At 40.4% G+C, this 23,572-nt stretch overlaps 1 protein-coding gene across 3 annotated transcripts in view; it reads left to right on the top strand.

Moving 5' to 3' along the window:
- The window catches only part of PINX1 (PIN2 (TERF1) interacting telomerase inhibitor 1), a 65,801-nt gene that overhangs the window by 254 nt on the left and 41,975 nt on the right, over positions 1–23,572 (top strand). Inside the window, exons 2-6 of one of the 3 annotated variants that reach the window (XM_085306506.1) lie at positions 4,052–4,161; positions 6,109–6,201; positions 6,938–7,016; positions 10,735–10,824; positions 13,638–13,714. In XM_085306506.1, coding sequence (XP_085162632.1) covers positions 4,052–4,161; positions 6,109–6,201; positions 6,938–7,016; positions 10,735–10,824; positions 13,638–13,714 — 449 coding nt within the window. Of the gene's footprint in view, positions 1–4,051; positions 4,162–4,405; positions 4,459–6,108; positions 6,202–6,937; positions 7,017–10,734; positions 10,825–13,637; positions 13,715–23,572 lie in introns of those variants that run through there. The other 2 variants (XM_085306508.1, XM_085306507.1) reach the window with 2 other exon arrangements.

Below are 23,572 nucleotides of genomic sequence, written 5' to 3'. Positions count from 1 at the left end.
GGCGCTCCCCGGGCGGGCGCCTCGGGGCCGGGGGTCAGGGCGAAACCCTGCCCTGAGGGAAGGGGAAGGTAGAACACGAACGATTTCAGGCGCGTAGTTTTCTGAGTGAGATAACGTGGGCTCCCTGGGAGCAGAAATAAAAAGCTTTTGCCACCTTGATTTCCAAATTCAGGAGCATTTCTGTAAAGCAGCTTTCTCTAGTAAACGTAAAACTATGTATAAGCCTTTCAGCTACACGTATGCGGTATTTGCTGTTATTAATGGAAAGTGCTAATGACACAAGAAGTTTTTCTAATAATAGTTGCGCAGTAACAGTTGAATACTGCATTCGTGTAGGTTTCTGTGTGACAGGTCTAGCGTAGTTCTGCGGTTGCCGTTAATGCCGTTAGGTTTTATTGGTAAGATTAACTGTTGTCGGGACACCCCGAAAATGAGAGCGGAAGATCTAATAGGCTTTTTTCCTTAAATGTAGCAAAGAGGGACATAAGTTTAATGGCTGAATAGAAAATGTGGTTCCTGTTGGGAAACATAGCTCTGAATTGTTGMAAATAAAATTGCTTTTACACATGTAACTTTCTGATTATTTCAGATGTAAACTTTGTTAGTACCATTTTTTAAGTTTTTTTTATTATTATTATTTGCCACAAGTTTCAGTATTGTAATGCTGCGTTAATGCTTCTAGATATAGTTAAGATCAAAAAAAAAAAAAACCCCACCTTTGGAAATTAATTGTCTTAAAAAACAAATCTAACTACAGGGATCCACCTTTCCAGAACTGTAGGTTTTGGTTCATCACTTGGAAATGCAGTAAGGCCACGTAATAGACTTGTATTTTTGTTTGTGATTCTGGATCAAGTTCTCATGCTCGAACTAATCCCAAAAGAGTTGGGGAGGGGAGGGTTAATTGATTTTACTACAACTGTGAAAGCACCTGCATTTCAGAAACCTAAAATAACAACTAGACTGAGAAAGGGTAAACCCAATCACTGTGTGCTTATGTAGTTTGAATTTTAAAAATTTATCAATAGCAGAAATGGGCAAAAGGTTAGCTTTTATTTTTCATTTATTTTTAGCTCAGAGATTTAATAAACTGATAATTAACTGTCTGTCTTAGTGGTGCTCATTTTGAGGGGAAAAWTTTATTGATTGGTTTAATAGCTTGGAATAAAAAAATTACAGTCCACAGACAGAATCTTTTTCTTTTCCTGGTCATTGAAGACTAATTCAATCTGTTTATTATTGTCCTTGTTATCACTGTATGTAGGCGCACAGATCTGGTTTGGATGGGAACCCATAAGCAAAGATGCTATAGAAACATGGGCAAAATTAGAAGTTGGAGTAGTGGGTTAGAAGGATTTAGGAATGAAAACATAGGATTTAGTCATTTTGGGGACTGAATTTAGTGAGCCAGATTTCTTGAGTGCCTCCTAGTTTTCAGAAAATTTATGGTTTAGTTCCTTGTCTGGTGCATATACTTATCCAGGCAAAACAGTTTAGCAATAGATCTTTTCCAAATAGTGGGGCCTCWGAGTTAAGAAACAGAAGTATCTGTAGAAATTATTGTTTTCTCCACTGGATGGTGCTGCTTGCCCAGAATTTCATTAAATCTCTAGCATCATTTTCTAAGAGCAACTCAGAACATTGGTGTTAATTTCGGAGTTGAACTTCTTATCTGGAAGAGAGGTTTTTGAAAGACCTCTGTGGGCAAATATCTGTGACAARTTTTAGGCTAAATACCTTTTTTCTTTTTTATCGTTTGTTTGGAGAAGGTAGATGATTTTAGGATTGCTATATGTGACATGAGATTGTATAAGACTGTGTTAACGTGACAGAAATGTGAGAACTAACCACTTTAAAATCCCTTAAAAAATGCTAGGAAGAGGAAGGTCTCTTAAAATTTCAAGCTTGAGAAATCTGTGTTAAGTCTCCTTGTGTTTTGTTACTGGAATTCTACTGGGAGTAAAGTGTCTTGGGGCTTGTCTACAGAGAGATATTCAGGAAAATTAATCAAAATTAATTTTTAAAGTGGATTAGTTGAACTACATCAGACAATTCAATTTGGAAATTAATTTAAATTCACACATTCACTTGACATGGATTACTTCTACTACAYAGACAAATCCTTAGATACACATTGTACTTTATAACTGTGTGAATTGCATTGACTTTAATTTCTTGGAATTGTACCCTTACCACTTGTGGAACTATTTACAGAGAGTGAAATAGTAGATGAGAGTACTGAGTATGTTGGAAAGAATTAAAAAAAATACAGAGCAATTTGATTTTAGTGACTCAGTGAAGTAGCATTGTTGCTAATTGAGAGATTTTAAACAAAGGCACTAATTAAGGCATATGACTGAAAAGGAAGGCTGCTGCTCAGCTGGAGAACATAAYCTTCTCTATTGAATTTGTTCTTTTTATTAACCTTAATGTTGTCTGTTTCATGCTCAGGTACTAAAGCAAATAAAGGCCAAGATTTTCCCAGTTTCAGTAGGCCTTAACCTTTTTGTGCCCAGCTTGATTGATAAAATTTTAACTCAGTCCCCTTATAAACACTCTGAAACTTGAGTCCCTAGTTTGTATCTTGAGTGAAGGAAGATGATAAAGCATATGAAGCTGATTGCCCCAAATTCCTAGCTGACTGTCTCAAACACTACAATAAGTGAGTGAAGTGAACCACCTAGCCAGAGGTTTTGTTCCCAGTGGAGCAGGCAAGAAGCCTAATTTGCTTGGGCCCATGTAAAAATCACAGTCCACAGTAGCGTTTTACCAGCTTGTGTTACCAGCACAGGGTTTGTAGCAATGTTTGCTTTTCTGAAGGCTTCCTGATGGGTACAGGTCAACCACTTGCCTATAGAGAAGTGAACCAAACGAGAGCTGTATACATTTCTGTCATAGCACTGAGCCAGTTATACTGTAAAATCTTTTTTTATASGATGTTTCGTGTTTTCTGAATTCCTTATCAAACTTAAAAAGTAAAAACTTTTTTAAGGGACTGTCCTACAGAGTCYATTTAGAGCTTTGAAGTTTCAAAAGAATGTTTAAAAAAAAAACCCCAAACACACTTGTTGGTAGTATTAATTTTTATGTAGGAAAAAACTACGACGAAGCTAAAAATAAATTCAACTTCACTATAGTATTCTCTCTCTCTGGCCCAGATTGTAAATACTTTATTTTATGGAAAGTTGATTTCCTGATTATTGTGAAAATGTCTTGGTGGACACTACGGTCTTGAATTAATCAGTCATATCGATTCTCCGTTTCCCATCTTATTTAAAGTTTGTGATCTTCCTATCTCCCCATTCTTTTCATCTTGTTTTATTTAAGTTTTCTTCCTGCATATGTTTAGGTGCACAGTTAATGTGACTGGCTAACTGTACTAACTTTTCTTCCTTGATTTCAGTGAAGCTATTCATAGTGATATAGGCAAACATATGTGTATGGCCATAGGGCATTGTAGTTCATTCAGTAGTACATTTCAGACAGAAGAGCCCAGATCCTGAAGATTTCTGCACCTACAGTAATTTCCGTTAACTCTTGCAGGATTTCTGAATAAGCCATTTTTTGGTATATCCAAAATCTGAAATTCGAGAGATTTCTGTCATTCCATATCTATGTTTAGATTTTATTTGGAGTTTGGCTTTTTGTTATGAAAGCAGATCGTAGATCCGCTGTATTCTGGATAAGATGAAGGATGCACGGTAAACACTTGTCAAAACTAGGAAAAACAGCTTTGACATCTATTCTGCTTTGGATTACCTATTGAAGCCAAATATAAAATAAAGTTTAAATGACAACCCTTAAAGCCCTTCCCCAGGAATGATAAATTCCATAGCTATTTTGCTATGGCATTGTTCACATTAATAGTGATACTTTTCACTGGACTTTTTTGCAATATATAATTTGGTAAAAATAACCCCCAAAACATGTTTGGTCTGGCATAGGTTCTGTTTTTTGAAATGAAGGACTTCTCCTGAATTGATTAGAAATAAATAATAAGCACACTGTAAGCACAGTGTAAATGGAGCCTAACTTTTCCTTCCTGCTGTAGCCCGTAGAAGGCAGAAGTGGTCTGTGGATCCACGAAACAGTGCCTGGAGTAAAGATGAATCTAAATTTGGCCAGAAGATGTTGGAAAAGATGGGCTGGTCCAAAGGAAAGGTATGCCTTACAGGAGAATTGTCTGGCTGAAAGGTTGTCTCTAAGTTRTTTCTGAACAAAAAACACTGGGAAGAGAAGAGATCTGGGTGGAAGACTTACAGGTGACTCTTGGTTGCAGCATGTAAACAGCCATATTCTTTTTTTATGATTTATTCTTAAAGTCTGCTGAGAACACAGAGAAAACGAGCTCACAGAACAGATACTYACTAACTTGTGGCTTTCTTGCTTTCCATTCCTCGCTCCCCCCAAACAAAGTAATGTCCCCCGGTAAAAGMAGGAGCAGGGACATAAAATCAGGTGAGTATTAGAGAAGACTAAGTTCCCCTCTTCCCTTCAGTTCTCTCCCTGGCCTTTTGTATTGTTTTAACCAACCCCAGGGTCTGCTTTAATCTTTTACCTGTTTTTTTAAAGGTTACTTCTGATGTGTTCCCTGAACAGCTGAAATATAGCATGTGGGCTGTATTCCTTTCTGCCTCCAGCCTATACCTGTGGGGTGAGGGAGTGAGGTGTCTTCACTTTGGTGCTAAGAATAACTCTCCAGGTCAATGAAGACATCTCAGCTCTCCCTTTAAAGCAGTTTAACTTCCAAAGATGTCTCAGCAAAGCTGGGAGTTAGGCTTGCATATCAGCATGTTTTCAGGTCTTGCATCACCAATGAAACACGAAGAAAATCCACAATATATCTAACTCTTCTCGTTCAACTCCTTTCCCTGCCCCYTTTAAAAGGAACAAAATTAGGACTCTTTTCAACTCTATGGATACATTAAAAYTCACAGTGATAAAAATAAGCCTGCTTTGGATTTCTCATTGTAGCCTGCTGTTGCCTCAAAACTGGCTTATATTTAGTACATATAAATCTTCTGCCTGCCTRTAATTTCAGAAACAACCAGTGGTATTTGATTCAAAGACTACTGAAATCAAGGAACTGGCATCAGTTTCACTAGGCTTTAGAGCAAACTGTTAAACTATGTGACTAAGAACTGTCTTGCTATGTAAAGGTGCATGCATGCTTGGTTTGTGTGTAAGACGAAAGTAAACCCAGTAGTAGAAAAAGTGCTGTCAAATGTTTTGTTTATATTTTAGGCAGCCAGCTCATTTCAGGATAGATAACGCCTTTGCTGTTACGAACACTGTGTCAGGGTGTGGAAGAAGGCCCTGTGTTGCTTTGTGTCTGTCATCTCCCCTCATCTTCCTCACAATAAGTTTCCTAGCTWGGGCTGCAGGATCTTTCTTTACAACAGCTACAGCTGTACCAGAAGGTTTTATATCCCCATTTCAGTATAAACTCAGATGAATGCTTTGTCTTCCCCCCCGCCCCCAGTCATGTAGATGAAAAATGAAAATACTGAGCCCAAAGTTTGTTCCTCAGATGTGAGTGCTTAGGGTTTTTAGAACAGACAAAACCAACATTTTTTTGCCCCCATCTCTTTACTCAGTTGTGGGTGTGAATGCTATAGAAGATATTTTTAAGGTTCTATTAGCTTCATTCTGATCTTTTCTCTGCCCCTTACCCCCAACATAGCTTCATTATGCAGTGTGAGCTTTCCTGTGCCTGATAGCTGTTGTTATGCAGCTGTCTTTGCAATGGCAGCTGTATTTTTGGTGAAAGACACGTTCATTTTGTGTAGTRTTTTGTTTTAAAATAGTAAACACTTTGGAGTTGTTTGGGAATGTCAGGTGGCTTCCTGAGTAATCACCCAACTACATAATGTTGTTGGTATTTTAGCGTTTATGGTATTTCGCTGAAGGCTTTAGTAATAAATTAAAAATACTTAATATCTAGTGTGTGCTAATGCCTGCAAATGATTTAAGTTGCAGGCAAGCAAATAAATAGTAACTTGTGGTTTATTGCTGTATTTCATTACAACTTGTCTTACAGTACAAAAGCTCTAGTTGCTTAGTCGCTGCAGAAGAATTATTACACTTTTGCCCTTAAATCCTCCTTAGGGTCTCGGGGCTCAGGAGCAAGGGAATACAGAACATATCAAGGTTCATGTGAAAAACAACATGTTGGGGTTAGGAGCAGCCATCAATTATGAGGTGAGCACTAGACCCAGGTAAGARAATGTGGCTCCCATTTCAGCTAAAGCACAATCTATTTAATGAGACTTTAGTGAAATTGGCTGTCACCTTTGGTGACAGCAYACACCTGCGTGAACATCTCCGCAGAAACTCTTGACCTTCAGTTTAGTTATGCTCTGTTGGGTGTTTTGGGAGAAAGCAGCTATTTGGAAGTGAGTACAGGAGGCTGTTCAGAGAATGGATGCTTCCTAGTAAACTACTGAAATGCTTGCTTCTTCTGTGTTTCTTCTGTAAATGCTGCCAAGCTTAGCTTTATGCCTTCTACCTTTCCTTCTGGAACAGTCACCTTTCTGAGTGAAGTTCAGGTATATAGAGAAGGCAGAATTTGGTCCTAAAGGTGCTGGACTCTGAGTCAACATCTCATGTAACATTGTTGCCGGAAAATCATGTTAATATTTCCTGCCTACTGTTGCAAACATCTTGCCCAAACTAGAGCACRCAGAGCCAGCAGCAGCTCAGTATTGTTTGAAGACATGCAAACACAACTCTTATCAGTTCTGCACTTTAGAGTGACTGTAGCAAGCTGCTGTTAGCATTGCCACCTGTGGAGTTTTGGAGCTCCTCTTCCACCAAGAAGGGTGGAACCTGCAATTAAGTTACTTCTCAGAGTGCRGAGTCTAAATGTACTTTTGAAGCAAAACTTCTGCTAGGACTGAAAGTTCTTGTCCYTTATTCACGTGGATGATATTTACAGGACAGCTGGATTGCTCATCAGGATGACTTCAACCAGCTTCTGGCTGAACTGAATGATTGCCATGGACAGGGTGAAACAGGTAGGTTCATGCTTTGCTCAGTCAGATGCTGGAAGCTTAGCAGGATTTCCATTCTTTCTGTCTTAAAAGGCTAGCTGGGAYCTAATCCTTTGGGCTGCTAATAGTATCCTTGCTGAGGTTGACAACTCCACTTCTTCCCCCTCCTGCTGAAAATCAGTGGGAGCAGAGCAGAAGGACATATCATCAATGATCATGCTAAAGTCTGTCTGATTGGATATGTAAATCTTAGTGTATTGTTTTTGCTCTGGGTCAGACTCGTGTTAAAGGCTTTCTGTTGAGAAAGCAAGCATTACAATTTTTAATTTGTGCATTTTACCCAGGACCACAACATAGGGGACCTTTTGCTGGGATGTACTACAACAGCACTTGTTTCTTTGAAAAGCAGCCAGAACGAATATGAAAGCTCACAACAAAAACATTCACCATTGCGACGCATTTGCCTTTCTTTAGCTAAGAAACTGTCACGTCGGGCTCGCATGCTCTRGTGGCTTCATAAATGCCTGTTTTTCCTGCCCTCAAAGAACTGCGTTTTAGCTTTTGGCTCAGAGTTATACATTTCTGTTTTGAGTGTGGTATAATGTGATTTTTCTAACCCTGATGTAGAGCACACAAGTGGGCAAACTACAGCTTCCCCAAAAAGATCTATTTATAAAGTTGTCTAATTTTGAAAAGCTCTTGGTATATGTACAGTCTGACCTTTTTTTTTTTTTTTTTTTTGAAAAATGAATTAATGCTTAACTGGTGGGCGTAAATTTACAGAAAGAATTACGTGCATCAAAGTTGGTTTATCGTCTCTCCTTTAGTTAGACTGGTACATCTCTCAAGTTCAGACTCTAGCTGTATATCTGAACAAGCCTCTGTGGAGTATCATTAAATCAAGGGGATCTGTTTGGACAAAGCAGAATGTGCACATGCTGCCAGTAGCAGAATTGTCACCCTAGTGAATTCAGCAAATTGAGAGCAGAAGCTCTTCTAGGAGAAGGAGGGTGGAAAGAGGAGGAGGAGAGTCAATTACAAGAAGGATCAAATTAGTTTTTTAGGARTAAAGTTCATTCCTTGACTTGTAATTGATGACAATCCAGAAAAGTAGGATTAAAATTCTGGACCTAAGGCTTGAAGATTTTTTTTTTTTTCTTAATTGCTTTGTTAATCATCCTTGTGCTGTGGAGCCCTAGTTGTGATCTGAGGCCACACAGTGGTGCTAGGTGCTGTAGTTAAAATCCTAAAGGGGTAAAATAGTATATTGTGGGGAAATTCCAAAAGTTGCTGTCTGTCTTTATGTATAAATCCTACCCAAGTTCCAACTTGAGCTATAGGAAGATTGGTTAGGTGTAACTGGTGGGAAAACTGCTAACTGATGAGTGGAGAGTTGAAATGACTTGCCCAGGGACACAATGAGTCAGCACAGAGGCAGGTTCATTGAGCAAGGCTGAGTTGTTCCTAAACATATGCTGTGTTGCCTGGGTCATCTGTACTGATGCAAAGTGGCCCGCTAAAGCCATATTTCTCTCTGCTGTAYGGAGTTATTTTTCTGTGGTCTTTCTAGCAACTATGACAAGGGATTTCCATCACTGAGGATAAATTTGGGTGCAAGTTGAAAGGTCCCAGTAAGAATCAAGTCTGGYGATTTGCAGATTGCAAGCACTGCTCCGAAACTTGTTTTTTGGCAACTGTTTAAGCTGGCAGAACTCATCCAGATAACTCTGCCTGCAGCTGTGCTCCAAGATCAAATGTTATATGCTTGGCCATTGTCCARTTTCAAATTGCATTAAAAGTCAGCTGAAAAACTTCATTGTTCTTAAATAACTGGTGTAGTTGCCAGAGTTGGATTGTAATTAGACATCAGGAAGGAAGGGCCCTGTGGGTGTTTGTATGCCAACATTCAAATACCCTTGATCTACATAGCATTAGATTTCTTCACTTTTTCTAGCCAATCACTTAATGAGGAGGTTTGATTCCTGCCTCTTCTGCTGGGATCCTGARTGATGGTGGTTGTATCTCCTTCCCATTTGTAAAATGGGATGAACATGCTGGCCACGTCTGCAGTGTGCTTTGGAATAGTCATCTGTATCAAACTTGCGATAAAAATGCCAAGGAACTTTATTGCAGTGACTGAATCGCTTTAAAGGGTGTGCTAATATTCCTGCAGCGCTTGCTCAGCTCGTTAGARATATTAGCAGTCACTAGAAGAGACAGTGATGTACCTCTTCTTTGCAAACATGAGTACACTTCAATGCTCAGTAGTGAAATTCCTCTTTACAGCACAAGGCGGTGCTGGTGCTCCTTTTGCTGTAAGAAAGAAGTGCAGGAAGAAGCCTTGCAGAAACCTATTGCTGTGTAATATTCCCTTCAGTACAAGTGAATCAGAGAGGAGACTCCGAAGTTCCTCATCTCTGGTCAGGATATTCTACCTTGTGATGCTCACTTTCCCCATAGACCCCTCTTTTTTAAAGGATTTTTTAAGCTGAGTGCAGATTCTGTCTACAACTGGATTTGCTAGTACTTCCTCCTCTCATTAGGGTTTCGTGTATAAATGCAAGAACAGAACTGAGGCTGCTTTCTGGCAGTAAACTCTCCCACTGCAGGCTGCAGATTTCATTTTTAGGTCAATGGCTATCATCAAGTGGCACTGCCTCTCAAACCTTGGAAATCTGTAATTCCAGTGTCAAAAAGCTTGGTCTGCAGAGCATTCAGGAGTGGAATTATGTGAAAAAGGTGGCTCAACCTGGCCCCTAAGGAATGGGCTGATTTCCCTATCAGCTACCACTGAGAGAAAAAGACATCAGACTTGCATAGCTTTTTCTGCAGTCATTGAGCACAGAATCCCCTAGTGCCTRTTCCTTTTCAGGACAGCACCAATGAAGCAGTTCTTGTAGGACAGCAGGCTACCTCCTTCTAAGACTTTCTTGTAGATTAGCAGGCTCTGTGTATGCAGAGAGTTCATTTGTACTTGGAAATTAACCTGCCAAGGCACAAAAACTTGCCTTCTCTGCTGTTAAATAGTTAGAATAGTCCTTCACGTGGTTTTGGCCTGCAACAGTAAGTGCAAGCAACTCCTGAGCAAAATTTGGGAATTAGCCGAGAGAGGTTCATAGACCATTCCCAGTGGGCAATTTAAATGCAGCCTTCTGTTCTGGAAGCTAGGAGACAAATAATATAGATATGGCAGTTTGTTCCAGTTGGCCTGAGGGATCTTAAAGCGCTACTGCTGTTTAATTTCCTTACGTAGATGTATCATACTACGTCTGGATAGAGGCGCTTCGAGTACTGCTGGAAGTGGAAGGCCGGTCTGCTGTGATTTTGGATTTGTTTGTTTGATTTCTCTATCCACTTACGTTTACTGTTTTATTTTGTATTGTGTGTTTCTTAGAGCTTTCTCAGACTCTGGCAGTGGAGATGGTTTTGTGATAAACAGCACAATAGATCCTGGCCTGATCAGTCTCTGCTCACCATAGAAGTTATATTAAATCAGACTTTGCCTTTGATTTGAAGTACCTCTATCTCCTTTTTCAGTAGGTTGGAAATGGGAAGGGAAGAAAATGTGGCAAAAAAGTCATGCAGTAACGTATCTCAGGCAAGACTTGCCATGCTTTCTTCAGTAATATGTTGTGCTGTGTTGTTGAGACTTAATTCCGAGGTGGAAAGTTAAATATACTGATATTTGAATTCTGTGGTTAGTGTTTCTCTAATGGAGCTGGAACTTTTTTTTTTTCTTAAGAGTCCTCAGCAAATGATCAGAAGAGATTTAGTCTTGAAGAAAAATCCAAATCTTCCAAGAAACGTGTCCATTATATGAAGTTTGCGAAAGGTAAGAGGAATTTTGTTGTTTCATAGCCTCTAGCCAAGATTAGAAAAACACGTATGTCAAGATGATCTGTTACCTTCTGAGGTCTACATTTGGCAACTAAAATCTTAGTTTAGAAATATTCCCTGAAGCAACCTGCTTAAAGCTATAATACGCTATTCCTTTCCTATTTTGGGCTACTTTGGATACCTTTGGCTAATGTTATTGAGTAAATCAATTTTTGCCTGTAGGAGCCATAAGCTAACCAGAGGAATGATAAATATTCTGGGTGATGTGCGTGTGGGCAAGCAGTGAGGAAGGGGATGCAAAGGGGGATATGAAAAAACATTTACTTGGGCATCTGTACAGCACTATCCTCTGCAGTCTGCAGTAGCCCCTGCTAAGAGATCATGTGCATAAGACCACTGATCAGATTAAACCCGAATGCAGGAATAGGAAAGCCCTCCTACGTCTAACAGATAATTTATTGGGTGAATTAGGACAGGAATCAGTAGCCAAAAAAGCTATATCAAGAACTCCTGGAGTTTGTCTTTCTTAGAGAACGATGGCTGAATGCTTAGCTGTCCCTGATTTCTGCTTTTGACCWTTGTTCAATCACTTACTGTATTTCTCTGCCGGTTGTGTTCCCTTATCACACAACCATGTACACATGGTGTGTATATGTTTTTCTGTATATGGATAGGATCAGAGCCATGCTATTTTCCACTAATGGCTAATTTATTAAGCTTAAAGTTCTATTTAATGTTTTTTCGATAGCAAATACCTCTGCTAAAACAGAGGTAATTTACTTCTGAATGGAGGCCAAATTCTGGTATTGAAGCTTGGATTTTTTGATGAAATAATTGAACCTAGAGAGCTAAAGATGTTAACATGACCCTACCACTTTACAACATTAAACAATTGAATTGGTTCAGGGTTTTGAGTACAGAGACCATGGCCTGTTTGAGGTAGTAGCAGGGAGGATTTATTTTGATTTGGACTTAACCTTTTACTAAAAATAGACAAAAAAGAAATGTGGTTTCAGCATGTAAAATATGGAGCAAAGCTTTCATCTTAACAATGTCCCTTATTTATTTGGTTGCAGTGTTTCTATAAGATAGGTCCCTGTTTTACGGTAGCCTCTGTGGTGTAAAACAGGAAAATTGTCCTTTTTCAGGGAAAAAGGAAAAGTTTTTTGAGAGAGGCTAGTGTTGTTGTTGTGGCTTATGTTGTTAAAGTCCGATCCTGCTTCCTTGCAGACTAAACAAGACAAGCGCAACACAAAAGCGGGAGAAGGGAGCAGCAGTGATTAAAAAATACAGTTTCCGTTTCTGGTGCTGTTTTTGCATCCTTGCTGCTGGAGGAGCATAGGCACCACACATAGTATTAGCAACCACACTGGGATCTAGTGAATCTGCACCAATACAAGATTAAGATGCTGACTTCAGCTGCTTTTCTAGTAGCAGTTTCACTGTGATGCTGCAAAAGACTTGGACAGTCAGCTAAGTTGGGTTTCTGTTTAAGAAAGCAAAAAAGGGGGGATTGCATTCCGTAAATAAATAAAGGCATGTAAAGAAAGTATGAAATGAAAGGAAGAGTAGCAAGAATGCAAGTCTCATGTTCCAAGCCATGGCCAAGATAAAGCTGTAAACAGCAGAGATATCAGTATCATCTGGCTCACTTGGGTAAAGACATCTCATAAAGGTTACTGCAGTGAGACATTAGAAATTCAGATGATGCTTTCTGCTTTAAGTCCATTTATCTGCTTACCATCTGCTGGCAGTTAAGGATTTGGAGAAGAAAAAACAGGTGGAAAAGCTAGATTTTGATTCTTTTGTCCATTGCTACTGCTTAGTCTGGTTGAGGTCAGTGATTTTGGAATCAGGCAATCAAGTGGAGTAGGATAAAATCCTGGCAGACTCTTTGAGTAATATCAGTTGACCTGTCTGGACTATGCTTTTCCTTTTAAATTTTACTCTGTGTTGGGTTTTTTGTTTGTTTGGATTTTTTTTTTGGTGGGTGGGNNNTTTTTTTTTGGTTTAGTTTGGTTTTTTTAGAATTTTATTAGATAAGCTGTGGAGAACTGAATATAGAGGCTTTTGCTCTGTGAGCCCAAGTAAACTTTTATTGACATCTCAGAATATTGTAGCACACTCTTTTACTTCGCTCTTTTTCTTTCCACTCCTAGTTCCATGTCTGGTATTTGACCAGCTACATAACATTGAGATTGAATAATGCTCCTACTGGAAATCAGAGAAATTCTATTTCACCTTTCAATTATTTTGGTCAGGATAACCCAGTATGTTGCAGAGATGGGAGTTTTGCTTTTCAGAAGCAGTTTCATGAATCAAAGGAATGTCCCCACTGAGCAAAGATAGATTTTTTTTCACTATCTGGAGGAGACTAACCTTGTCAGAGATAGGGAAATCTCAGGAGAGCCCCAAGACATGCATTTTCTTCCTGAACTCTTCCTGTGTATAGGGGCATACAGCTTTTCTTTCCCTCTAGAGTAGTGCAGACTGCTTCTCTGGTTTTCTCTGCCAATTATAGTGGGGGAAAACAAGGACTTAATACAAGTTTCCCTGTGGAGTGACACCCGCAGGCTGTAGCTGTGCCCTCACCAGCCTTTTTTTCCATGCATTTCCTACTGCGTGGTGGAGCCATACGTTTCCTACTGCATATGGACAACTGTCTTTAAGTGTCTTTAACATTCTCCTCCTTTTTTTGTCTCCAAAAACAATTTCTGTAATTCCATGGGTCATAGTTTATGTTACCAAATTTACGTACCATCACTAAATGTGAAGTTTGTGGTTTTTTTCCTCCCTTACGTCCACCAGGTAAGGATCTCTCTTCCCGCAGTGAAGATGATCTATCCTGCATTTTTGGGAAGCGACAGAAGAATACGAAGGCACAGGTAAACAACAGGCTTCATCTGTCTCCTGAATGTTTGCAAGTTTTACCTTTTAACAAAAACATATTCAAATGTCTTTCTGCTAACAAGATGATTTATCAAAAACAAGGGATCTTCTGCCTGTGAACGCAGTGTTTCTGTGTGAAGGTTCCAGATGTAGGGCTATGCTCTGAACGCGTAGAAAATAAGAGTGTATTTAATAAACTTTTTTATGAACTACTGTGATAGAACTTTTTTGGAATCAGTTAGGAATCTCCATTATTTTAATTTTACACTGTTTGGGAATATACAGTGCACACTAAATAAATTTTACTTGATCTGAAAGTTCCATAAATATTATAAATAATTTGGCATTTAGCAGCAACTAGCCAATCACAGCACACAGCCCTTATTTTCACAAAGTTTGGGAAAGGCTGAGCGACTTCAGAGGTTTGCTCATCATTTCAAAGATGGGCTGAACAATAAGAAATACTAAATGAAAAGATTCTTTCCTCAAGTTTATGTATAATCTGATCAAGGTTTGCCGTAGCATTTTTTCAGCGTTTTGCGCTTTTAGAGAATAGGCCTGGTATACTAGTATACAAAATGTCAGATTTACATTGGGACATGACTATTTTGTCCAAAACATTATTTGGAAAAAGAAAACATGTTCAGACTGCTGATTAAAGGGTTTCTTAAGTCTCTGACAGTTAGAGGAAAAGACACAGCTTAAAAACTTGAAATTTCTGGAATGTATATTGTGTTCTCAACACAATTCTCATTGCACAGTACTCTTGAAAATTGTTCTCTAACTTGACAGAATCACAGAAGGGTTGGAGAGGACCTCTGGAGATTATCTTGGCCAACCCACTTGCTCATAGCAGGGTCAGCTAGAGTAGGTTTCTCAAAACTTGGTCCACTTGGGCTTTACATATCTCCAAGGATGGAGATATTTATCCAGAGAGGCTGCGGAGATATAATTATGCACATTGATAGGATCCTCCTCCCCACCACCACCCAGAGCTTTCTCTTCTCCAGACTAAACAGTCCAGCTCTCTCGGCCTTTCCTTGTATGTCACATGCTCTAGTGCCTTAATCATCTGCATGGTCCCACTGGACCGTCTCCAGCTGTCCATGTCTTTCTTTTATTTGGGTGCCCAGAACTTGTCACAGCATTCCAGGTGTGGTCTCAGCAGGACTGAGTAGAGGGGAAGGATCACCTCCCCTGACCAGCTGGCAGCACTCTTCCTGATGCAGCCCAAGAGACTGTTGGTTGCCTTTGCTACAAGAGCACATTGCTGGCTATTGATCAGCCTCTCTGCCAGGACTCCTAGGTCCTTTATTGCAAAGGTGTTCTCCAGTTGGTCAGCCGATGACACGTACTTGTGCATGGRATTATTCCTCCCCAGGTGCAGGACTTCACACTTTCCTTTATTGAATTTCATGAGGTTCATCTTTGCCTATTTCTCTAGCCTGTCAAGTTTCTTCTGAATGGCAGCACACCCATCTGGTCCATCAGCCACTCCTCCCGGTTTTGTATCATCTGTAAACTTACTGAGGGTGCACTCTGTCCCATCATCTAGGTCGTTAATGAAGATATTAAATGGTATTGCATCCAGTATAGGCCCCTGGTGCATGCTGCTGGTGACTGGCCTCCAGCTGGTCTTCATGTTGCTGATCAGAACCCTGTGAGCCTGCACTTCAACTGTATTTCAGTCCAGCTCTCAGTCAGCTTATCTAATCTGTACTTCATCAGCTTGTTTATAAGGCTGTTAAGGRAAAYGGTGTCAAAAGCCTTACTAAAGTCAAGATGAACAGCATCCACTGCTCTCCCCTCATCCACCAGTCAGCCACTCAGTTCATCTAGAAGTCTTATCAGGTTGGTCAGACCTGATTCCCCCTTCATAAGTCTGTGCTGACTGCTCCCAATCACTCCTTCTTGTCCTTCATTTGTTTGGAAATGTTCTTCATAATTATTTACTCCATCACCTTCTCAGGGACAGAATTGAGGCTGATCAACTTGTAGTTCCCTGGATCCTTGCCCTTCTTAAAGACGGGAGTAACATTTGCTTAATTCTGTCCTCAGGAACCTCCCCCAGTTGCCATGACCTTTTAAGGATTTTAAAGATAATCAAGAGTGATTTCTCAATGACATCACTCAGCTCCTGCTGCACTTCTCATCAGACCCTGTAGATTTGTGCATTTCCAGTTTGTTTAAATATTTCCTAACCTGATCATCTTCCACTGAGGCTAAGTCTGCCTTGTCCTGGACTTTACTACTGGTTTCAGGGACCTGAGATTGCTGAAGGCTGGTTTTAGTAGAACAGACTGAGGTGAAGAAAGTGTTCAGTACTTCAGCCTTCTCCATGTCTTTTATGCCCAGGTCTCTATTCACATTCATCAGTGGATCCACATTTCCAGTAGTCTTCCTTTTGCTGATAATGTATCTGTAGAATCCCTTCTTGTCACCCTCTGCATTCCTTGTCAGATTCAACTCCCCATGGGCTTTGTGCATGCTTAGACAGTGTCTCTATAATTCTTCTGTGTCAGCTCTCTCTGTGTCTACCTCCTGTATGTTTTATGCTTCTGGTTGAGGTTTGTTAGGAGCTCCCTGTTCGTCGATGCAGGCCTCCTGGCACCTTTGCTTATTTTACTGCTTGTTTGGATGGACCGTTCTTGAGCTTGGAGGAGGTGATAYCAGCCCGCTGTCCTGGACACTTCTCCAGGGTGGTCTCCCATGGTATTCTTCCAAGCAGCTCCCTGAGAAAGCCAAAGTCYGCTCTCCAAAAGTGCAGGACTGTGATCCTTCTTTTCGTTTTTTTCGTTCCTCTCAGGATCCTGATCTCTACCATCTCATGGTCATTGCAGTCAGTGCTGCTCCCAACTGTTACACCCCTAGCATTTCTACCTTGTTTGTAAGTATGAGGTCCAGCAGAGTCCTCACCTTTTTGGCTCCTCGATCGAGAGGTTATCATCAGTGCCCTTCATAAASCTTCTGGATTGCTTTTGCCACATTGAATTGTCCCTTCAGCAGATATTAGGATGGTTGAAGTCCCCCATGAAAACAAGGACCTACGAATATGAGGCTTCTTGCAGATGTCTGAAGAAGGCATAATCTACTTCCTCCTAATCAGGCAGTCTGTAGCAGACACCCACAATATCACTCGTGTTGGTCTGCACTCTAATCCCAGCCTATAAGCTTACGACTGGCTCATCATTCATCCTCAGGCAGAGCTCCATGCGTTCCTGCTGCTCTCTCTCATAAAGGGCAACTCTCCCTCCTCACCCGTCCGGCCTGACCTTCTTAAAGAGTCTGTCTCCATCTRCTGCAGCCCTCCAGTTGTGTGAGCTAACCCACCATGTCTCTGACTGCAGTGAGATCATAACTCTGCAACTGAAGGCAGACCTCTAATTCCTCTTGTTTGTTCCTCATGCTGCGTGCATTAGCATACAGACACTTCAAAGAGATGCCCGCTTGTGCTGATTTCCCAGAATGGATATAAAAGCTATCCCTGTGTGGAAGGCACTTGTTTATRTGGACATGCTTGGGGTAGGCCCCTTTCAGCCCTATTCTGTTGAATACGAGGTCCCTACTGTTTACATCACCCCATACACTTTGCTTGCCAATGTGATCTTCCACCTCCTTACATGACTGTTGGCTGTCCTTTCCCTCTTTTCTCATTCCTAGTTTGAAACTCTCCTCAGCAGGTTAACCAGCCTGTTGTTAAAGATGCTCTTGCCTCACTTAGGTGGATCCTGTCTCTGGAAGGCACTCCACTGGAAGCCAGTGATACTGAATTTTGTGGGAGGAGAGGGTTGGGGGGGATAATTTTCTAAGAAATCCTGGATAGTAGTGCAGGTAATAAAATGTTTTTAGATTATCTAAATGCTACTGTAATGACAAGGCTTGTGAAGGACAAAGAGGGATTCGTTAGGGATTCTTCACAGGAAAGATTTGTTGATCCAAAATACAGACTATTTCAGTTGGATGTCTTGGATTACACTGTTTGAAGGATTCGATTTTGCTGCTATTGTGTATAGTGCTATAATTGCAGTAAATTTGGTGTAAGTTGGTAAGTTATTAGTAGGGCACGGAAAAGTAAGTTTTCTGAGTACAGTTCTCTAAACTACAAAAACACAGTTACAATTAATTAAACCAGGAGGCTGAAAGAAACATAGACAAATTATGAACTGTCCTGTCTTGTCTGCTGCTGTGGATGACAGTACAAACCTTTGTTATAWGTCACATGGCTTGGCTTGAAAGGTAAGAGCTTGGGAAGAGGCCRTCAGCCACAGAGAAACGATCTTAACTTATTGCTGTCTTGAAATAGGCATTTGGTGACTTGGAAGTCTGTGAGAGCTCTAAGAGGTCTCAAATACTGTAAATAAGGTTTCACCAACAGACTCCCCTTGATTAACATTTCTGATCATCCAAAATGTCCATGGATRTACTTCTCAGTTCTCTTACTACCAGACCAATATGAAACAAGACAAACTGGGGTTTGATGCAAATCAATAGAAGACAAAACTATGATTAGGGCAGTAGATTTTGCCCACCGGCTGGCCAAACAATAGATCTTATTTTCTCTACATATCCCCATCTTTGGAAACTAATTATAAATTTGGGAAGTGCTGTTGTATCTTCAGGGACTTTATCCTGCAGAGCATTTGTTCCTCAGGTAATAGAAGACACTGCAGATCGTGTGTGTTTGTGCCTCCTCATGAAGCATGTAGCAACTTGTGTAAGATTTTGCAGATTTGTTGACCAATCTAGTGGCTGAAGATCTAGGTGAAGATTTTTCTCTTTCCCTAAATGAACAGTAAGCTAATGGTTTGAAGTTCTGGCAAAATGTCACAGACTATTCCCTGTTCAGTGTGCAGATTGCATGTATATTTGCATGTATATTTGCATGTCCACATGCAAATATAGGCAGGAGGTAATGTAATTTGGAACTGCCTTGTCTTCTGGCTACCGTCTGCTGCTAAGCAGCTACTAGGAGAGAAAGCCAGAGGCAGCACAATTATTTTTTTCTCTCTCCTTTTCTCTCTCTTCTTTCCTTCATGGATCAGAGATCTGTGCAGTTTGCTCAGAAGAAAAATGCATTGCTCAGCCCTTCAGCTCTGAGCAATTTCATTTCATTGCACCTATGAACTCTCCCTACCCTCTCTGGTATGCAGAGCCTGGTGCTTAACATGGCACTAACCGCCTCGTGAGGATTTGCAGTGCTGTTCGTTGTGTTTATTTGCATTTGGTTTTGAAATCCCTAGACACTGGGCATTTCCCTGATGTGGCAGAGAGCACGACAGGAGCAGGAAGGTGCTGTCATTCTCATGGAAGCTAGTTTWTCCTATCTATTCCTGTGCAGAGATAACGTAGGAAGAGTCCTGGTGTCCATCAGAGCCCTGGGGTATGCCTTCAAGCTGTGGTAGTCTGCAGTTGCTTTTTACTCCAGCTCTGCAGCTACTAACAATTGTATGCTGCCATCTCTGTTCAGAGCAGATGAGGACAGCTTCCATGCTTGTGTATGTGCTAGAACTGCTGTTATCAATAAATCCAATTTTTAAAGCTTTATTGCAACAGGGATGCTTACATTGCTCTTGTGAGCATGAAACATCTTTTTGTTAAGGAGTTTAGTCACATTCCCAGCTACAGTTGCAACTGAGAAGGTATATGGAAATGTCTGTTATGTATTGGTTCTGTAGATTGAAGTCCTGTCTTCAAAGCTCCTTCTTAAATGTTAGATTCCTCTTCCTTTTTCAGAGATACAATTAGAGCATTCAGTAYGGATTTGATTCAGACTGAATGACCTGTCCTCAGCTCTCACTAGAGATGTTCCACTCTTGAGCTTTTGACAAAGATAGTCACTGTAGGTTTTTTCCCCAGATTTCTAATTGTTTTAGTCAAGGATCAAGACTGTCTCGGATATAACTTTATGCAAACATGCAGGAACTACTTTTCACAGAATCATAGAATTGTGGACATGGAAGGGACCTGTGGAGGTCTCTAGTCCAAGCAACCTGCTCAAAGCAGGGTCAGCTAGAGCATGTTGCTGAGGACCTTGTCCAGCTGGGTTTTGAATATCTCCCTGCCTTGAAAGCCTCCAATTTCAGCCTGTAAGAAGATTAAGTGGATAGATGGAATGGATCATTTAAGGAGCAGGGAACATTTTGAAACAATAGAATGCATATASTATAAATGGACTTGTTTGGGTGGACGTTGACATTTCTCTGTGCATCACAGATGTGAAAGTTTTCGAAAGATTCAAGTATATGTGTCATTGTCTGATGRCATTAAGGCCAAGTTTTTCTTCTATGAGGTTATGAAGCTCCTCTTACTTTATAAGAGATGCCGCATCCACTGCTTCTGAGCTTTTTCATATGTGCAAATGACCTAACTTGTAACTTGTAGAACTAACTTGGCAGTAGTATTATATTGATGCTAATCAGCACTGTGGTGCTAGATCTGATTGATAGGCTAGGTTATACCAAGCTTGAAGAAGAAGGAAAAAAAAAGAGTAAAACTGGGGGAACTTTATCTATGYTTATGGTAAAATGGAAATGAGTGGAAGGACACAATGCCAAGTAACATGRTCAGGACACTGGCCCAGCAAGATAATCGTGGGCTACTCTGAAGTACATGTCAAAAATATGTCCCCTCTGAACCGCTGCTGCGATAAATGGTGTGTCAACAAATAGAGGATGTCAAAGAGACACTGTTGAATATCATATGCAGTCTTTCCTAGTATGATCATCAGCAATCTCTTTATGGTTTTGACCTGTGAAATGCAGAATCTCGGGCAGGAGCCTTTTTTTGCTAGTTTAAGCCGAACTGTCTTAACTGGAGAGCTGATCTTGGACCCACATTTTAACTGGCTCAGTAGCCCAGAACTGATCAAGCTGATGGATCTGCTCTCTGTGTCACACTGACACCCATGCAGTAAGTGGGGATGTTGAAATATGGATTATCTACCTTATCAAAGGAAAGGGGAGTTGGCTAGAGGGTTGTAAAGATTGCAAGAGAGTGGAATTGGAAAGGGAAGAAAATTCTATTCACCATAAGGATTAAAAGGAGTTTCTGTAGAAGTAATAAAATGAAGACACTACTTTAGCTATTGTTTTAATGGTGCTGGAATATGTGTTATTAATGTTAGGCACTTGCAACCTTTAATTCTCCTGAATGTTAAACATAAAGTAACTTTTTTAAAATTTTTGATAAATCATGTGTCCAAATAAAACCTCCTTAAAAAACTATACAGGGACCTTTCTAAAAAATACAAATTAAAAAAAAAAAAAAAAAAGGTGGGAAGAAGACAATGGCTGGGCTTAAGAGTGGACCTGAACTGGAAACGTCTGCAGTTTTTTCTCAGAGTGAGTAGGTGATCGAAAATATTGAATTGTAATTATGATGCTCTCTGGAGACCTGCAGTGGGGACCTGTTTTGCAGGGTAAGATCTGCCAGAATTTCCCCCCACAAACTTTCCCTCTAATTTTCTCACTTGTTTAGGAACACTGGGAGCTGGGGAGACAGAAAAACAAATTCCATTAGTTCCTATCTGGTTGAACTTCCTGGAACCCCCAGTATTTTTTTTGCTTCTCAGAATTTCCTTCCTCCATCCAGCTGTGTTTCCTGATGAAGCCTTATCACTGGAGAAAATACTCCTGAGTGAGACTGAGGATTTGGGAATGAGTTACAGACAGTCCTAACTTGGTTGTTGAACAACATGGTTCTGGCACTGATTTTGCCTTGGGGGTTGGGGGAGTAGATCTGATTTGCTGGCAAATTTGTAATAACTCAGCATGAGATGCATAGAAAACTGAATGTTTTGTGTCCATCTCACTTCCATGTCTTAGGCCATTTGGTGAGTCATCTGCTTCCTCCAAATTTCTGTAACTTGGATGTAATCGTGCGTAAGTTCCCTTAAACTATCTAATCCAAGTAGTCCGAAAGTCTCAAGTTAGTAGTGATTTCTTCCGTGTTAGTCATTAGAAATGTAACTAACCACCCAGTTGCTTTTTCTTTTTTTTTTTTTCAATCAGGAAATTGTCTTCTGACACATTTTGCAGAACTTCCTYAACTGACTTGCATTTCCCAGCACTTATCAGAAAAGCTTGTTGGCTAATCTTAAGAGACATAACTGAAAATCCATTAGAGTCTGGCTCTGCCCCTGGCTCACCGAGGCGGTGGGTAAACTGATGTAATTCCCCACACTTCAGCTTTCTCTCTGCAAAACATGAATGGTGATATTAATGTTTGTGGGCTTGATAGTTGTGAGTTTTAGGTAAGTCACAACTTCAGTCTGTTATGTTTCCTACCTGAAGAAAAAGTCTCTTGTAGAAGTAGCGTAAAAAATAATTTACTGGGGCTTATTTTTCATCACTTTTAGGGTACAAACAACTGYGAAAGAGGAAAGTTAGTTAAAAATTAACTTGGGTTATTATTATTCTGCTTTGGAAACAGCAAGTAGCGTGAGGTATTTGGAACTGAGATGCAGAATAGAAAAAGAACATCAAAAACCTGGAGTGAGTCCAAAAGGACTCAGTAAAATGGGCGAYAGGGTTAGAGGGCATGTCCTAGAAGGAGAGAGTGGAGGAACTGGATATGTTCATCTTAGAAAAGAGGCAGAAAAAGATGACCTCGCTGCCTATAAATATCTGGGGGCTGGGAGGAGGGAGGAACAGAGGAAGGGAAGGGATAGTAATCAGGGTAGGCAAAAGCCAAGAATGGGACTGGGGGCGAGGACCTTCAATTAGAAAAAGGAAGACACAAGCTCTTCAGCAGGCTTCCTCGCAGTGATGTCAGYGGGGCCATGGAAGAGTCTCCTGAGGGAAATCCCAGCTCCTTAGGAAAYGAAGCCAAGAAAAAATGAATGTAACACTTTTAGACCCTTTGGAATAGAGGGAGATGAATTGGTTTAGATAAAACATCTCCCAGTAATGAAGCTTGGTTTCCTGTGGTTGTGCTCTGCTTGAATTCTGTGGTGTCTAAAGGAGATGAGCTCATGTTGAAATCCCTGTCCATGTGCACTCTGATCTGTTGGCCGTCAATGTCCAGCCTGTTCTTGTGAAATATTTTGAAGGCTTAATATCTTTGAAATCTCTAAGCTTTTATCAGGTTGGATTAAAAAGTTACTGGAGGGACAGGAATGTATGATGTATGCATGTTTGGGCAGAATAATCATGGAAACCTTGCTTCCTTAAGAAACTAGAGTAAAAATGTAATTGCTGCCAGTGTGTTCTAAAAAAAGAAAAAGAAGGTGGGAAAACCCTGAGACAGTGTTTCGTTCTTCTTTGTTATACAGTATCTCTCAGAGAGAATACTAGCATTTAGAGGCAGTTGTTCCTAGAAGTTCTTTAATTTTTCGTAGACTATAGAGTTTGTCAAATTTGGTGTGAAAATTTAGAAGCACGTGGTGCCTATTTCTGAATATGACTTGGCCGTTTCAGCTCAGCAAGAGGTAATGTTTTTTGTATCTTTGGCAAAAGTAAATATAACAATACCCAAAAATCAAGGGAAAGGAAAACCTAGGTAACAAAAGGTGGGATATATCCCATGCAGCTTTATTAGTATAAGATCTAAGCATCTTCTCCAGACTTCCTCATAGTGGTAAAGCATAGGGGCCCACAGGGGAGAATTCACTCTGTCCAAAGATGATAAAAATGTGCAAAACTGAACCCTTCCTGGAGGTATCTGCTTTTCTTCCACTGATTGTAGAGGACATCTTACAGTGAGGTGCAACCTATCCAAAAAGTCATATTCTGGACGTGCTGTTTCAGTGCAAAAGCTGACTTAAAAACTTCCTGTAAACTTGTGATTACTGCTTAATCCGCTTGAATCATCCAGTTCGTTCTTGTGAAGGCTGCATCTTTTTTTTTTTTTTTTTT

This window comes from Rhea americana, unplaced genomic scaffold (genome assembly GCF_003343005.1).
Source record: "Rhea americana isolate MKP2758 unplaced genomic scaffold, rheAme1 scaffold_240, whole genome shotgun sequence".
NCBI classification, from domain to species: domain Eukaryota; kingdom Metazoa; phylum Chordata; class Aves; order Rheiformes; family Rheidae; genus Rhea; species Rhea americana.
This window is presented reverse-complemented; position numbering and strand designations above follow the sequence as displayed.